Source organism: Lontra canadensis, unplaced genomic scaffold (genome assembly GCF_010015895.1).
Source record: "Lontra canadensis isolate GAN:19392208 unplaced genomic scaffold, GSC_riverotter_1.0 scaffold78, whole genome shotgun sequence".
Lineage (NCBI taxonomy): Eukaryota > Metazoa > Chordata > Mammalia > Carnivora > Mustelidae > Lontra > Lontra canadensis.
Window position 1 is genome coordinate 9,743,705 of NW_022631072.1, and position 17,819 is coordinate 9,761,523.

The 17,819-nt window shown below is 36.9% G+C and overlaps 1 protein-coding gene across 5 annotated transcripts in view; it reads left to right on the forward strand.

Annotated features, from left to right (window-relative positions):
* EML4 (EMAP like 4) overlaps nucleotides 1-17,819 on the forward strand; it is a 151,686-nt gene that overhangs the window by 110,340 nt on the left and 23,527 nt on the right. For all 5 annotated transcript variants that reach the window (XM_032882017.1, XM_032882018.1, XM_032882015.1 and 2 more), the window contains 5 exons: nucleotides 78-213; nucleotides 9,290-9,441; nucleotides 11,248-11,373; nucleotides 11,459-11,590; nucleotides 12,303-12,370. In XM_032882017.1, the coding sequence (XP_032737908.1) occupies nucleotides 78-213; nucleotides 9,290-9,441; nucleotides 11,248-11,373; nucleotides 11,459-11,590; nucleotides 12,303-12,370 (614 nt within the window). The remainder of the gene's footprint in view (nucleotides 1-77; nucleotides 214-9,289; nucleotides 9,442-11,247; nucleotides 11,374-11,458; nucleotides 11,591-12,302; nucleotides 12,371-17,819) is intronic.

A 17,819-nucleotide genomic window follows, 5' to 3' on the forward strand; every position in this document is an offset into this window, starting at 1 on the left:
CTTTTGATTTTTTTAATTGTTGAGTAAACAAACATTATGCCAAAGGAAAACTGAAAATTCTCATTGTTTCATTGTAGAAATATGAAAAGCCAAAATTTGTGCAGTGTTTAGCATTCTTGGGGAATGGAGATGTTCTTACTGGAGACTCAGGTGGAGTCATACTTATATGGAGCAAAACTACTGTAGAACCCACCCCCGGGAAAGGGCCTAAAGGTATAGTATTCTCACATCAAAGTCCTCACTTTAAATGCACATGTCTCGATGTTGCCAGTTGGTGCTTACTCCTCCCAATGCCTTTTGTTTTTAAGGTTTTTTCATGATGATCTATTTTTAAAAATTAAATTCCTTACAGTTGTTCACTGAACATATATAACCTACATTTGACTATACCCGGACTTTCCTTTTAGGAGGTTAATTCAAAGTAGAGATGATACAGATATATGTTAATTTAATCAGTGTAAAGATGAGGAGAGAAATCATCCTGATCATTAGTGTTTTGTGAAGCCATCACAGAAGAAATGGTATTTAAGCTACACCATAATGAATGTATAAGACTTAAAAAAGATATGGAACCTTGATCCCAGTTTAGGGAAACAGTGCATGCAAGTGAAGGCAGAAGGGTGGGTATGAATGTGAGGCATCCAGGATGTGAATCAGTTTGTAGAAGTTAACAGAGACAAGAGCTAGCCAATTTGAAGGAAATTCTATTTTATTTTACTTTATTTTATTTATTATTTATTTTATTTTATCTTTAAGATTTTATTTATTTTACAGAGAGCACAAGCAGAGCGAGCAGGAGAGGGAGAAGCAGGCTCCCTCCCAGTGAGTAGGGAGCCCAGTGTGGGGTTTGATCCCAGGACCCTGGGATCATGACCTGAGCCAAAGGTAGCCTCTTAACTGACTGAGCCACCCAGGTACCACAGAAAATGTGTTTTTAAAAATTGTAGTGTTTTATAATTCCTATTGTCAGTTTAATATATACTAAGTAATGGATAATTTAAGTAGGGATTAAGATACAGATTTTTTTGAGTTATACACAAGAATCCTTTAAACTGGTTGTTGAGCTCACCACAGAAGAAGAGTTAAGAGGCCAGGGGTCCTTTATCCCCCAGTTAGATAACCAAAAAAGACCCTGCAAGGATTACAGAAGGGAAATTTAAAAAGAAAAAAGTTAACTCCCTCCCTGAAGAAGGGAGGAGAGAGTTTCCAGGATTATCAGTGCTGTAGAGAAGTCAAGAATAAAAACCAAGAATCGACCACTAGTAATTTGCAATATCAATAGAACAATAAGGCCCCCAAACACCTAAGTATAGAGCGGCCAGTCTCAAAATGGAGAATTTTGAGAATCCAAGATGAAAATGGAATGGGAAGTAGAGAGTTACTAGTGTCAGTAGTTTCTCTAAAGTTGCCTACAACCTGAAAGTAAAATGGGAATTGCCGGTAAAGAAGAGGAGGCTAAAGAGAGATGAGAATACCTGGATTGAGCATATGAGGAAGAATTGTCCTTGAAGAAGAGCAAGAGCCTCCATCTTATTCTGAGACTGGAGCCTTAGGAGCTGAGATATCTTATCTGGGTAAATGGGGAGTAGGGGGAGGGTCTTGCAGGATGACTTTGATTTCAGTAAAGGCAACTCTGTTAAAGACTTGAAGTTTTTATTTTTAATGTATTGAAGAAGAATAGTAATGTCATAAAACATCACATAATCAGACTGTTACTTTAGAGTTCTACTTGTTGGAATTGGGATCCTCCTGAAACTTTTGTCTTATCTGTGGATATTGGACTTATAATAAATGAATAATAAAACCCAAACCTTATAAACTTAGAGGTATTATTTTCTAAATAATTAGTGATTAAAACTATCCTTACTGATTCTCAAGCCTGTTTCCAAAGATCTTAACAGCTGATGATTAGTAGTTATTTATAGTATAGTAAAAAAGTATGATAATCCTAATTACTACATTTGTGGCACATTTCCTACCTTCCTCCTCTCCTTTTCCCAGCATAGCAACAGACTAGAGGGTTCAGTCTCCCTTGAGCTGGGTCTGAGAGTTTCTGTGAGGGCATTGTGCATGTCCATGTTATAAAAATGGGAGAGAGGAGGGAAAAAGAATAAATTCATAGTTTGGTCCCCTTCTTCTTTTTCTTACTGTAGCCCGTCTTCCCAGTCCTTGTAGTGGGCCTTGGCATTTCTTTATCTTTACCTCAAATTGATTGTCCTCAGAAATATAAATACCTTTTTTTTTTTTTTTTTAAGAATTTATTTGAGAGAAAGAGTGCTTATGAGAGACCACAAGCAGAGAGAGTGGCAGAAGGACAGGGAGAGGGAGAAGCAGGCTCCCTGCTGAGCAGGGAGGCCAGTTCAGGGGCTCCATCCCAGGACCCTGGGATCATGACTTGAGCCGAAGGCACATGCTTAACCAACTGAGCCATCCAGGTGCTGCAGTACGTATATATTTTTTTAAGTCCCATTTGCACCCAAACGCACAATCCACTTTGCCCTTTTCAATGATAGATGAAAAAATTAAAGAACGGCACTGAAAATAGCCTTTTTTTCAACCCCGTTTTTCTTTACTGTTTAAGAAAAATAAAGCTGAAAGAATATCCAGAGTACTATGCTTCCTTCAAAGTAGAAGGTTATGAGAGAAGAATTAGAGACCTTGTTCTAAAATCAGTGGGCTGGGAACAGAAAGAGATTCTTCATTAGCAGCAACAGGTTGTAGCAGCAGAAAGAAAACTAGTTAAACCAATCAGACTCTTGAGAATCCCCAAGAAAAGTGGTGGAGGTTGACAGGGAACCAACGTGTAGTTCCTGAGACATTCCCTCCGGGGAGTGGCAGAGCAGCACATACATCCTGGTTTCTCTAATTCATCCACCTCACCTTAAACTGAAACAACTTCCCTTTGTCTCCCTGGAGTCTCTGCATCAGACTGTGGAAATCACCACAAATAACTTGTGAATAAGGGAATCCTTGTTTCTCTGCTGAGAAAGAAAGCCCTAATTTACATGTCTGTCTTCCCTGATAGACTTTCTAACACAATATCTGACATTTGGTACTAGCTGTTTAAAGATTATTTGTTACACATTTTGTTAAGGGAATGACTTTAATCTTAACTTTGGGTGTTAGTGTAGGAATAAAAGTTGAGTGGTACTGATGAAAACAGTTTTCATGAAAATGTGGAATTTGTAGCCTTGTAGATTTCACGATTGTGCAGATTTTTATACTGTATTTTGGGGATATATTCTACAGCAGTGTTTTCTGTATCCATTCAGCTGAATTCCCAAGTTTGGTGGGTGAATTGGATAGAAATTAATTCTTTAGTTGTATTACCAATGATCCTGATCTCGATCACTGGCCATGCATTCTTTAGCTACTTTTGTCTTGTTTAAGTTCAAAATTCATGAGAAGGATGGCAGTGGATTGAGGATTCTTTTTTTTTTTTTTTTAAGATTTTATTTATTTATTTATTTGATAGCGATTACAAGTAGTCAGAGAGGCAGGCAGAGAGAGAGGAGGAAGCAGGCTCCCCGCTGAGCAGAGAGCCCGATGCAGGGCTCAATCCCAGGACCCTGAGACCATGACCTGAGCTGAAGGCAGAGGCGTAACCCACTCAGCCACCCAGGCGCCCCTGGATTTAAGGATTCTTAAGAAAAAAGAACAGTGATACTATCAACTACCTTTCCCACTCATCTCTATTTTCTTTTTCCTGGGCTCATTTGCTCAGTATTAGAAATACGAGTAACAGCATTGTCTACCATCTACCATCTACCAAAACAGTGACTTAAATTGTTGACATGTTATCCTCCAACACAAAGCAGAATTTGGGTGTAAGTGTACCCTTCATTAGCCTTAACTCACGCTGAGATGAGATGCAGGGAGAGGTCTTTATCTAGTTTTTTTGTCTAAAAAACTTGTGGCTTTGCCTTTATGCCAAGAAAATCTGCATGTGAACATACAGGAAATAGGAAATCTAATCTTCGTGAACTGCTGAGTACATGAAATGGACTGTGTTGTACTCTGCTATGATCCTGCTATGGGCAAACTTCCTAAGAATTTTGTTTCTTTCTGTACATTTGAGTGTTTCCATTGTATAAGTATGGCTAGAGGAAGGGTTTGATGAATGCAGTGAAATAAATGTATAAGCTTAGATCAGAACACTCAAAGTTTCCATTTTTTAAATTCTTGCCCAAAATTTCAATAGATTGACCTGTTTTGCATATTCCCTAATATGTATTTCTGCATCCATGGCTGGAAGCCTTTTCAACCAAAAATACTGTGATAACATGTCTGATAAAGGGACATTTTTAGATGGCAGAAGTATTCTTTCATAAGTGATTCATAAAGAATACAGCATAATTATTTGATATATGTATGTTTGCCAAATGATTACCACAAATCTTTAGGATTTACTCTCAGGATCTTTCAACAATATAGTATTGTTAACTACAGTCACTGTATTGTACATTATTAAATCCCAGAAGTTGTTTATCTTATAACTGGATATTTCTACCTTTTGACCATTGTCACCTATTTCCCCCACCACCACCTCTGACAACCACCAGTCTGTTCTGTTTGTTAGTTCTTTTTTTTTAGATTTTACTTGTGAGATCATATGGCATTTGTTTTTCTGTGTCTGACTTAACTTCACTTAGCATAATACCCTCAAGGTTCATCCATGTTGTTACAAATGACAGGATTTCCTTCTTTTTTTATTCCATTGTTTATATGTGTGTATTATCACATTTTCTTTATCAGTTCATCTGATGGTCAACACTTAGGTTGTTCCAGCATTTTCTGTTATCCTGTGAGTACAAGGTACTTATTTCTTACCTATATGAGGAAGTTCAGATTTTTCTTTTATGAAATAATTTATAAGTTTTAAGTGGGGGGATTATAAATTGAGAATATTACAAGATCATTAAATTTCCCTTATTCTTAACTCTGCCAAATTCCTTTAAGGAACTAAGAAACACCATTTTAAATTCAAGGATAATTATTTTTCTTGGTAAGTATTTCAAACATGACTTAAATTGGAATGTCAGAAATATAGGCTCATGAGAAAGAAATCTTTCTTGTTTTGTTGGTAAATACTATCTAAAGGGAACTTTGTTTAAATTTGAACATGTTTAAATTTGAAACACAGAAATTTTATCTCAATATTAGGTCCTCAGGAAATAAAGGTCATAGGGTAGGAGGTTTGGGAGTGGAAATGTCATGGAGCTGATACTACTTAGATATTTTTATTCTTGATGGAGCATTTGTTTCTCAGGTTTATTTTCTGCTTTCTAACATTCCATCATTCTAGGAAGATCTTAAGTGTTTAATAAGGTTGTCTTTTCTGGAAGTATGGAAGACTGAATTTAAAACAGAAAAACTATTGCACTTTTCTACATTTTCATGGAGATCCATGAAAGTCCACATTTCTGCTTTTTGTAATTTCTTGGTACCATGGTACTTTCAGACTCTCTTGTTGACCATTCATTAGAAAGTAAGCCCTTTGCTTCCCCGACCCAGCCAGCAATACTCTTTAAAAAGTTCATACCTCAGAGTGTCTGAGTGGCTCAGTTGGTTAAGCGTCCAACTCTTGATCTCAGCTTAGGTCTTCATCTGAGGGTCATGAGTTCGAGCCCTACACTGGGCTCCACTCTGGGCGTGGAGCCTACCTAAGAGAAAAAAATTCACATCTCTCATATGTCTTTTCTCTCATGATTGATAATTGGCTGTCTGTCGTACTGGACACAGTTGTGGTATTCAGTGTTTAAAGTATTTTTAGGTGATAAATGTTGATGTGAGCTGAGGCTGTTGATGTGAATAGCAAGTTTGTTGGAGTTCTGCTCCCAGCTCTGCACATTCTAGCAAGCTCTACTCCAAATCAGGCAAGCCCTTTCCTTTCTCCCTACCAAATATACCCATCTCTTAAATACCTGTACCACTAGCTCCCTCACACTGAGTAATTTTTAGATTCTGCTGTAGCATTCTTTTTTCAAGGATACCAAGGCCCTACAAATTTCAGTTAATTTTTTAAAATATAATGGTAGCTCAAATAAGTAAAAGTGAACAATCTCAGTGACAGCTTTATTGAGATGCAGTTCACAGACCCAAAATTCACCCTTTTAAAAATATAATAAAGTGATTTTTAGTACATTCACAGAGTTATATACCTATCACTACTGCCTAATTTCTAAACGTTTTATTATCACCAAAATAAACCCTGGGCCCCTTAGCAATCATTTCCCATTTCTCCCTCCCTTCAGCCTCTAGCAACCATTTGTCTACTTTTGATCTCTGTGGATTTGCCTATTTTGTACATTTCGTGTAAACTGAATCATACAATATATGGTCCTTTGTGACTGGCTTCTTTTATTGGAACCTTAGTGTTTTCAAGGTTCATCCATGTTGTGGCATGTATCAGTATCTCAATTCCTTTCTACGGCTAAATAATATTACATATTATGAATATACCATATTTTGTTTATCCATTCTTCCATTGATGAACAATTTAGAAAGTGAATTTTTTTTCAGTTTTATTGAGATAAAACTGGCATATAATTTTGTATACAGTTAAGGTATATAACATAATAATTTGATTTGATGTATGTTTATATTGCAAAATGATGACCACAGTAAGTTTTGTTTATATCCATCACCTCATAGTTACAGATTTTTTTTCCCAAAGATTTTATTTATTTATTTGACAGAGAGATCACAAGTAGGCAGAGAGGCAGGCTGAGAGAGAAGGGGAAGCAGGCTCTCCGCTGAACAGAGAGCCTGATGCGGGGCTCGATCCCAGCACGCTGAGATTATGACCTGAGCCAAAAGCAGAGGCTTAACCCACTGAGCCACTCAGGCGCCCCCAAATTTTTCTTTTGATGAAAACTTTTAAGACCTACTCTCTTAGCAGCTTAATTTTCAGGTATATAATACAGCATTGTTAACTGTAGTCACCATGCTGTGCGTTAAATTCCAAGAACTTATTTATCTTATAACTAGAAATCTGAACCTTATAACCCCCTTCACCCATTTCTCTCAGTGAGTAAATTTTAAACCTATAGTTTTTTTTTATTATTCCAAGTGATTTAAGATCTACTTATTTACTTACTTTGGCCATTTTTTTTAAGATTTATTTATTTATTTGACAACGAGAGAGGGAACACAGCAGGGGGAGAGGGAGAAGCAGGCTTCCCTGCCAAGCAAGGAAACCGATGGAGGGCTCAATCCCAGGACTCTGGGATCATGACCTGAGCTGAAGGCTGATGCTTAGCGACTGAGCCACCCAGGCACCCCACTTTGGCCATATTTAAACAAGGTGCTACCTTCCCATTTTTAACCTAGTAACTGATTCTACAAGGTATTTTCCAAAGAGCTTTTACTCTTGCTCTTCCAGCCTTACTAGCCAGATAAAGAGGTTCATTGAGGTAAGGTATCATGAATACCAAAGAAGGAGTTCTCAGGAAATGAAGTGGTTATAGTTTTTGTACTAAAATCTTACCCTTGCCCTTAAGAAAGAGGGTCTTGATGGATGCCTGGCTGCCTCTGTCAGAGCATGAAACTCCTGATCTCGGGGTCATGCGTCTAAGCCCATGTTGGATGTGGAGCCTACTAAATAAATAAATAATATAATATAAAGGAAAAAAGAGTATCTGATTACATATAAAATATACACACATATATACATACATAGCTGACCCTTGAACAAGATAGGTTTGAATTGCATGTGTCTACTCATATGCAGATTTTTTGCAGTACTGTAAATGTCTTTTTTTTTTTTTTAAGATTTTATGTATTTGAGAGAAAAAGCACAAGGACAGGGGATGGGGGGGAAGTGGCAGAAGGAGAAGGAGAGGTGAACTCCCCGCTAAGCAGGGAGCCTATTGTGGGGCTCAACCCCAGGACCAAGACTGAAGCTTAGCCAACTGAGCTATCTGGGTGCCCCTCTTAACAATTTTCTTAATAATATTTTCTCTAGGGATGCCTGGGTGGCTCAGTCCATTGAGCAACTGCTTTGGCTCAGGTCATGATCTTGGAGTCCTGGGATCGAGTCCCACATCGGGGCTCCTTGGTTTACCACAGAGTCTGCTTCTCCTTCTGCCTGCTGCTCTTCCTGCTTGTGCTTTCTCTCTCTCTCTGTGACAAGTAAATAAATAAAATCTCTAAAAAATAGTAATATTTTATCCTCTAGCTTTATTGGAAGAATATATATTTAATACATACAGCATACAAAATATGTGTTAATCAACTATTGTTATTATCAGTAAGGCTTCCTGTCAACAGTAGGCTATTAGTAGTTAAGTTTAGGGGGAGTCAAAAGCTATACACAGATTTTTGACTGTGCAGGGGGTTGGTATACCTAATCCCTGTATTGTTCAGTGGTCAGTTGTGTGTGTGTGTGTGTGTGTGCGCGCGCGCGCGCACAAGCATACATGTGTATGTATTTTGTTTTTTAATGTCTACGTAGACTTTACTTAAAATATATTTTTATGGACCTGCCTTGTTCCTCCCTGGGTAAAGTGCTATGGACATATAAGAAACCTGGGCTGTCATTCAGCCATCACATTGGTTCAGCCGGACCAGTTTTTAATACTTTTCTAGTTGATCAAAAGCCACTGTTCTAGGCTACTGGTGCCCATTTCCACCCCCGTACCTTTCCCAGTCCTCCATTTTTTAGCAAATAAAAGGAGCAGTCATTGGCAGAGCAGAGGGCCTCCACATGAACAATGGTTATTTTTATATATATATATATATATATATATATATATATATATATATATATATATTTTTTTTTTTTTTTTTTTATTTGCCAGAGAGAGATAGAGCACAAGCAGGGGGAGAAGCAGGGAGCCTGACTAGAGGCTCAATCCCAGGACTCTGGGATGACCTGAGCCGAAGGCAGATACTTAACTGACTGAGCCACCCAGGTGTCCCAGCAGTGGTTATTAAATGTTAAATATTATGGCTCTTACCTCAGTAGGAAATGAAGACTTTTTGGAAAGCTTAAGGAAACATTGAAGACTTGTGTCCTCAGCTCTAAAATCAGAAGAGTAATACCTACCCTGCCTACCATGTAGGATGCTTATAAGGGATAGTAAGCTAATGTATCCTCTATTGTCTGTGGAATTATATCTTTTTGTAAGAATTATTTTGAAATGTTTTCAGAGTAACTGAATATTGACATAAATGCAAAAGGAGGAACTTTTGATTCTTCAGTCTGTAGTTAAAGTTTTCTTCCAAAAAGACACTAAAGTGATGGAAAATATCACTAGTGTTTTTTTTTTTTCTCTCATCTCATTAGGTGTTTATCAGATCAGCAAACAAATCAAAGCTCATGATGGCAGTGTATTTACACTTTGTCAGATGAGAAATGGAATGTTATTAACTGGAGGTGGGAAAGACAGAAAAATAATTCTGTGGGATCATGATTTGAATCCTGAAAGAGAAATAGAGGTAAGGATGAAAATGAAACATGAAAATTTTAAAATGTTAAGTTTTCTAAGTGCTTGTCTTTCATCCCATAATAAGTTAACACACTTTCCTGGGAAACTGGTGCACACTTTTTTTTTCCCTCAAATTTTTTTTGAAATTTTTTATAAACATATAATGTATTATTAGCCCCAGGGGTGCAGGTCTGTGAATCGCCAGGTTTACACACTTCACAGCCCTCACCATAGCACATACCCTCCCCAGTGTCCATAACCCCACCCCCCTCTCCCTACCCCCGCCCTCAGTTTGTTTTGTGAGATTAAGAGTCTCTTACGGTTTGTCTCTCTCCCGATCCCATCTTGTTTCATTTATTCTTTTCCTAACTGGTGCACATTTTTATCATTTCATTCTCATAAAAAGAAAAAGGAAAAAGGACCATTTATTAAACAAAATAATTGGAAAGAGTAAATATACATATATATATATTATATATTGGTCAGACTAAGTAGTTTTTGTTTATTTCTGAGATTATCTTTTACTGATCTAAAAATATAACCATGCAGACTTAAATTCAGCATTCATCAGATACAGTATCCACCTCTAAGCTATAAAAAATAACCAGTTTGATTTTAAAACTTGAAAATAATCTTTTAAACAGTGGGCTTAATGATAATCACTCTCTGTGTATATGTCTGCTTCATATCCTGCACCAGGTGTATCCACAACACCTGACAAGTATTCTGCGCTCGGGGGGAGTTTCTTACTTGCATTGAGGTCTCTGGAAGTGAAATGGTTAATAATAGCATTCTATAGGTCAGTGATTCTCAAAGCAAGGGCAAATTTCACAGAGTTTAGTATTGCTTCTTTTTTGGGGGGTGATTTAAATTTTGAATTTATGCTGTTGTCAACACATAATGTGTTTTCCAGACAAAATCTTTTCTTAAAAAAGAGGGTCCCAACAGTATACTGCTCTTGGGTTTTATTGCCAAGGAGACAGACAAGAAGTCGAAAGAGTCACTTTATCACAACCTCAGGTTCATAATGAAAATGTCACTTCCTTTACTATTTCTTTTATTCACAGATAACTTTTATATCCTTTGTAATCAAAAGCTGCACCATCTGTTCATCCCCTTTGCCATTGCTAACATCAGTTTGGATTACCTTTGGACTTTAATTATTTGTGCTTTGAGGAGTCACTTTGGGTCCTCCTTCATAAAGAAAAATTGCATTATTTCAGAGTCATTGCTTGGGCTTATTATCTTATTAATACACTCTTCACTGAGAGTATAACGTGTAGTGCATTAAATGAGATTGATCTCCCAAGGAGTCCTATGAATGATAGTTATAACACTTTGCAATATATTGCTTTTTAGTTAACAAATAAATCTCCCTTGTGTTATTCTTACATTTTTATCCTTACAACAATCAAGAATAGGTAGAGTATATATAATTATTTCCCCATATTTTAGATAAATTTGTCTTCAGCTAAATGATGTAACCCAAATAACAACCAGTAAATAACAAAACCAGACCACATTTTTATATGGTCTAATAGAACTTTTTCCCCTACACCTAACTGAACTCTTGAAATCATATTAAATCTAAATTAAATTGACTAAAGCAAAGAATGTTGATAATGCATTATAACTTCTGTATAATAAAATGTAATTGAGTAAATAAACTTCCTAGTATAATATTACCATGTGACTTTCAGATTTGGAATTCTGTCATTTATTATCCCATAGTTGCTTACAGCTGTAAATGCAGTCTTCGGGTAGTAATTAATACATGTTGTTATGTGTAGGGTGACTTTATAAATTTATTTTTTAGGTTCCTGATCATTATGGAACAATCAGAGCTGTAGCAGAAGGAAAGGCAGATCAATTTTTGGTAGGCACATCACGAAATTTCATTTTGCGGGGAACATTTAATGATGGCTTCCAAATAGAAGTACAGGTAAGATGTATGATTTTAACCATTAACTGAATATTTTTTATGATGCCCTCTGTTTCTTAAAACAATGGGTCTATTTCATTTTCAGGGTCATACAGATGAGCTTTGGGGTCTTGCCACACATCCCTTCAAAGATTTGCTCTTGACATGTGCTCAGGACAGACAGGTGTGCATGTGGAACTCAGTGGAACACAGGCTAGAATGGACCAGGCTTGTAGATGTGAGTAAAGCAAAATGTGATCATAATCCCCCCACGAAAACTCCCTAAACCGGCAGTTGGGAGCAGCAAAGGAAAAAGGACTCCGCATTGGTTAAAACCCAAGTGTGTAGTTTAGTAAAGGGGATGAGGTAAGGGGAGAATGTTTAGTCACGAAGTGTACATGTATCCACTTTGAAGAAGCAAATTAGGGCAAAAGCTCAATTTTTCTGTTTCAGTAGAAAAAAAAAAGATTTTGACATATTTGTGGAGGATTAATTGTTACAGAAATGTTTGGGCCTCTGGTGGTGTTGCAGTTGGATTCAGTAAGCGCTGCTCACTAACAGACTCTACTGTCTTCTTTTGGAGTTGATCTCTTACTATATTTTCTCCCTACCCGACCCAGACATCAGCCTTTTCTAGCCCAAAGGTGTATACACGTTCTTTGCAAACTAAAGAACTGTATACATGTTTGTTGTTATTATCCTTATTGTTCCACTGCCTAGCCACAAGCTGGCTGTCCTTTTCCCTTGCCACTTTGCCAACATACCCCTCCCTGCTCTGAAATTCTTTTTCCTCTCATATCAATGTGATATTTTTCACTGGCTACAAGAAAGTTGATCAGAATTCCATGTCAATATGAAACCAATTATTTTCAAATGTTTTTGCCACTATTCCCATAGATCTAGGGAGACTTTCACATGTACTCCCCAACAGCTGTCTGTCTCTCTTCTAGGAACCAGGACACTGTGCAGATTTTCATCCAAGTGGCACAGTGGTGGCCATAGGAACGCACTCAGGCAGGTAGGGTCTTGAAGGGAAATGTGAGCTGAGTAATTTGAAGTGGTGGGATGTTTAATCTTTATTCAGAATGTTCTCAATCTGATCTAGAGGACTAATCTTTTTAAGTGGCACATGAATATGCTTGTTGCTCTCCTCTGTTATGTAGCCTCATTCATTCGTTCAGTGATTATTTCTTGAGCACCTGCCATTTGTTAGACCCTACTGTGGGCATTCAGGCTACATCAGCGTGCAGAACAAAAATCCCTGCCCATGGGGAGCCCACATTTTTAGTGTGTGGGTGGAAACAGGATAAAAAATAAATATTATAACTAAGTTAGAAAATGTTTAAAGCCATGAGGGTGGTGGGGGTGGGACACTGAGCCAGAGAGTTTGGGAGGGGGTGCAGTTGCAGAAGATAAGAGTGGTTAGGATAGGCTTCATTCAAAAGGTGATAGTTCAGCCAGCTTGATCCTCTGTAGAATTTTCTATGGTGTCAGAAAGTTTCTCTCCTCATTTTCTTTTAGGGAAGGGAACTGAAACTGAAATAACCCAGTCGAGCTTTTATAAATCATTTTTTCTTTAGCTTTTGTCATCCTTTTTTTTTAATGTTACACAGATAGGTTATAAAGTTATATTTTCTGAAATTGTTACTAATTACTTGTCTTTACAGACCTTATACAGTACCTTTCTAAGGTTATTAAGTAACACATATTTATTATCTGTGTATTTTTAATAGAGTTCTTTTTATTACCTCTGCTAGGAAGTAGCCTTCATCCATAAATAATTTATTAAAGAGGCAGAAGGAAAATATGATGTAAATTTCCAAAAGTTAAACCTGTAGAAAATGTGGAATGCTGATTTCTGATGAGGTGAAACTATTGTGAACACAATATAAACACTTTTGTTTATATGACAGATATTTCAAATCAGTTCATTTAAATCTTAATTTAGTCATTTGGAGTTTTTTAATAGCAAGTATTTCCTTTTGGTTGTTGGATACAAATGAAACACTCAAATTCCTTCTATACAGCACTACAAAATCTAGAATCATGAAGGGATGCCAGGGAGCTCAGTCATTTAAGCATCTACTCTTGATCTCAGCTCAGGTCTTGATCTCAGGGTTGAGTTCCAGCCCTGTGTTGGACTCCACACTGGGTATGGAGCCTACTTTAAAAAAAAAATGATAAAAAAACAGGTCTCTAGTGATAAACTTTGAAACATGGATGCTATTTGATTGAGTCTGAAAGAACTGAATTTTAGAATTAGACTGCTAGGGAGGGAGAGTAATTGGTGAAAACTTGGAAATATTGACAGTGTTACTATCTCAGATTTCTCCAAAATGCATGTTGTTATTAGATTATTACTTCAACTTAGGTGTATGTCAGGTCACTTTGTAGGATTTGAAGGGAATTATTTTCTATTTTACAAAAAAGTGTTAAGCACATTAAAAGCAACCTGAACTAAAGTATTAAACTTGTTTCCAGAAAGCCACAAATGAGTTCACTTCAGTTTGTTTTTGGGTAGATAAACAAATACCACAAATGCTGAGGTCAAGACTAATTATTTTTATTTATCTCTTTATTTATATATATATATTTATAAATATGTATTTATTATATATTTTTATTTATATAGCTTATTAGTTATTTTTATGTATTTCTTTAAACTTTCACAAGAGTGCAGCAAAATATTCATTGATCTCTCCATTGCACAGACAGAAAACCAAAACCCATAGAGCTTACCACTTGTGATTGAGCTAGGATTTGAACTCAGGTTCTATATGGTTCCAAAGCTGATCAGTCACTTTCCACTACTCCATTAATAGCCTTTGACATGTGCTTATGGGTGTTGGTAGCATGCTTAGAAATATTGAAGGTTAAATCACTGCTGACATACTTTAGAAATATTTACTGTATATACAAAGGAATGAAACACTGAATAGAGTGCAAGGGCTAGAGGGATTTGGATCATTAAGACACACTGCTTCATTCAGTGAAGCTGGGGTGTGTGTGTGTGTGTGTGTGTGTGTGTGTGTGTGTGTGTTTGCATGTGTGCATGTAGCTGCAAAGTCATAATGAGCAAGCTTAGAATGAAAAGTCACTCAGTTAACCTGACTTAAAGCCAGTCGTTTCCTCTTGGAGTTGTGAGTAGGAAACACCTTATAAGTGAGAGTGATGTTATTCCTAAATAAAAGGTGATGGACGTTATTTAGAACCTGGGGGAGATGTAGTTATCCGTGTTCATTCTGTCCATTACTCCTGTCTTTGGTTTCGCATCTGGTTAGATTCTGTTGATTCTTGGAGAACTTTCTCATTTATTTTTATTTTTTACATGGGTTTGTGAATACCTGGCTTGTAGTGTCTGAAACTGAAAATTCCTCAGTGTAGCCATTCAGATATATTATCACTGACCCCTCATTGTAAAAAAAAGTCACACTTAGGACAAGGAAATTTTTTTTAAAAATACAGTGCAACACATGTCCAAATTGTGCATGATCTAGAAAAGGTGACTAGCAAAATGTTTAAAGATCTTTTCATGTCCAAATCTAGAAATGTGTTTCTTGGAATCAAGAAGTAAGCACAACTATAAATTATCACAGTGATAAATAAAATTGTCATTTAAAATAATGTATTAATACTATAATTTCTAAGGGAAAAAAAACATATAGCCCTAAGTGGACGTAGTTCTTTCTTAACATGCTAATCCTCTCGTAATAAAAGATTCTTTTTAACAGCTTTATTGAGATATATGCCAGAAGTTACTCATTTGAAGTATATAATTAAGTAGTTTTTAGTAAGTTCATAAGCTTTATCACTAGCTAATTTCAGAATATTTTCATTAACACACACAAAAAAACCCTATACACATTGGTAGTCACTCTTCATTACCCTCACCCATTTCCCCAAACCCTGGGCAACTGGTCTTTCTGTTGCTGTAGATTTGCCTATTCTAGAAATTTCATATAAATAGACTCTTATAATAAGTGATCTTCTGTGACTAGCTTCTTTGACCTAACTTTCATATAAAAGTTTTTGCATGGACATGTTTTCAACTCTTCCTGAGCGTATACCAAGGAGTAGACTTGCTGATCTCTTGATAATCAAATTGTTTTCCGCAATAGCTACATTTTACAACTCCACCAGCAAAGTATAAGGGTTCCAATTCCCCCACATGTTCACTAGCACTTGTCATTGTCTGTATTTTGAGTATAGCCATCCTAGTGGGTGTGAAATGCTTTTTCATTGTGGTTTTGACTTGCATTTTTTTGATGGTGAATGATGTTATCTTTTAATGTACTTATTGGCCACTTTTATAGCCTTTTTAGGAAATATCTGTTCAATCCTGTGCCCATCTTTGAACTGGTTTTGTCTTTTTATTGTTGAGTTGTAAGGATTCTTCATGGATTCTGGATGTAGTACCTTATCAGATATGATTTGCACAGTATCACAACCTTGATTATTGTAGCTTTGTGGTAAATTTTGAAATTGGGAAATGTGAGTCCTCCAATCTCCAGCTTTGCTCTTTTTGAGGTTGTTTTGAATATCCAGGATCCTTTGAATTTCCACATGAATTTTAAGATTAATTTTGGCAGTTTCTACGAAGAAGCCAGCTGGCATTTTGATAGGGTTTTTTTTTTTGTTTTTTGTTTTTTGTTTTTTTTAGTTAAATCTATTTGGGGAATGTTAGTATCTTAACAGTATTAAGTCTTTCAATTTATGAACAGGAAATGCTTTTTCCATTTATTTACATCTTCAATTTCTTTCAAAAATATTCCTAGTTTTTACTTTTTTTTTTTTTTTTAAAGATTTTACTTATTTATTTGATAGACAGAGATCACAAGTAGGCAGAGAGGCAGGCAGAGAGAGAGGTGGAGGCAGGCTCCCTGCGGAGCAGAGAGCCCGATGCGGGGCTCGATCCCAGGACCCTAGGATCATGACCTGAGCTGAAGGCAGAGGCTTAACCCACTGAGCCACCCAGGCACCCCTAGTTTTTATTTTTATTTTTTATTTTTATTTAAATTCCAGTTAGTTAACATACAGTGTAATAATTGTTTCAGACATACAATTCAGTGATTCAGCATTCCGTACAACACTCAGCACTCATTACAAGTGTACTCCTTAATTCATCCCTCATCTACCTCCCCCTTGTAAAGCAGTCTGTTCTCTAGAGTTTATTGGTTTGACCCTCTCTCTTTTTTCCCTTTGTTCATTTGTTTTGCCTTTTCTTTTTAAAGATTTATTTACTTGAGAGAGAGAGAGTGAACGTGCACTCATATGCACGAACCAGGGGAGAAGCAAAGGAAAGGGAGAATCCCAAGCCACCTCCCCACATGGGACTGATCCCACAACCTCAAAATCATAACCTCAGCAGAGATCAAGAGTCAGATTTTATTTTTTAAAGATTTTACTTATTTATTTATTTGAGAGAGAGACTATGAGATGGGGGAGGGTCAGAGAGAGAAGCAGACTTTCCACTGAGCAGGGAGCCCGACCTGGGACTTGATCATGGGACTTGATCATGGGACTGTGGGATCATGACCTGCGATGAAGGCAGTCTCTTAACCTACTGAGCCACCCAGGAGCCCTGCTGTTTTGTTTCTTAAATTGACACATGAGTGGGCGCCTGGGTGGCTCAGTGGGTTAAAGCCTTTACCTTTGGCTCAGGTCATGATCCTGGGATCGTGGGTCCTGGGATCAAGCCCTGCATCAGGCTCTCTGCTCAGCGGGGAGCCTGCCTGCCTCTCTGCCTACTTGTGATCTCTGTCTGTCAAATAAATAAATAAAATCTTTTTTTAAAAAAATTGACATGTGAGTTAAATCACATGGTATTTATCTTACCTGATTGAGATATTTCACCTAGCATAATACTCCCTAGCTCCACCCATGTTGAAAAACGAGATTCCCATCTTTTTTATGGCTGAGTAATATTCCTGTGTGTGTATCATATCTTCTTTACCCATTCATCAATCAGTGGACACTTGGGCTGTTTCCATAATTTGGCTATTGTAGATAATGCTGCTGTAAACATTGGAGTGCATGTGTCCTTTTGAATTAGTATTTTTGTATTCTTTGGGTAAATACCTAGTAGTGCAATTGCTGGATCATAGGGTAGTTCTTACTAAATTTTTGAGGAATCTCCATACTGTTTTCCAGAGTGTCTTCCCCAGTTTGCAGTCCCAGTAACAGTTTAAAGAATTTCCCTTTCTCCATACTTTACCAACACCTGTTCTTATGTTGTTGATTTTAGCCATTCTGACAGGTGTAAAGTGATAATTCATTATGGTTTTGCTTTGTATTTCCCCAGTGATCTGTGATGTTGAGCATCTTTTCATGCATCTGTTGACCATATATAATGTCAGTCTTTGGAAAAATTTATGCCCATTTTTTAAGTGGATTATTCACTTTTTTTTATCAGATACGTCATTTGCAGGTATCTTCTCCATTTCAAAGCCTGTCTTTTAGTTTTGTTG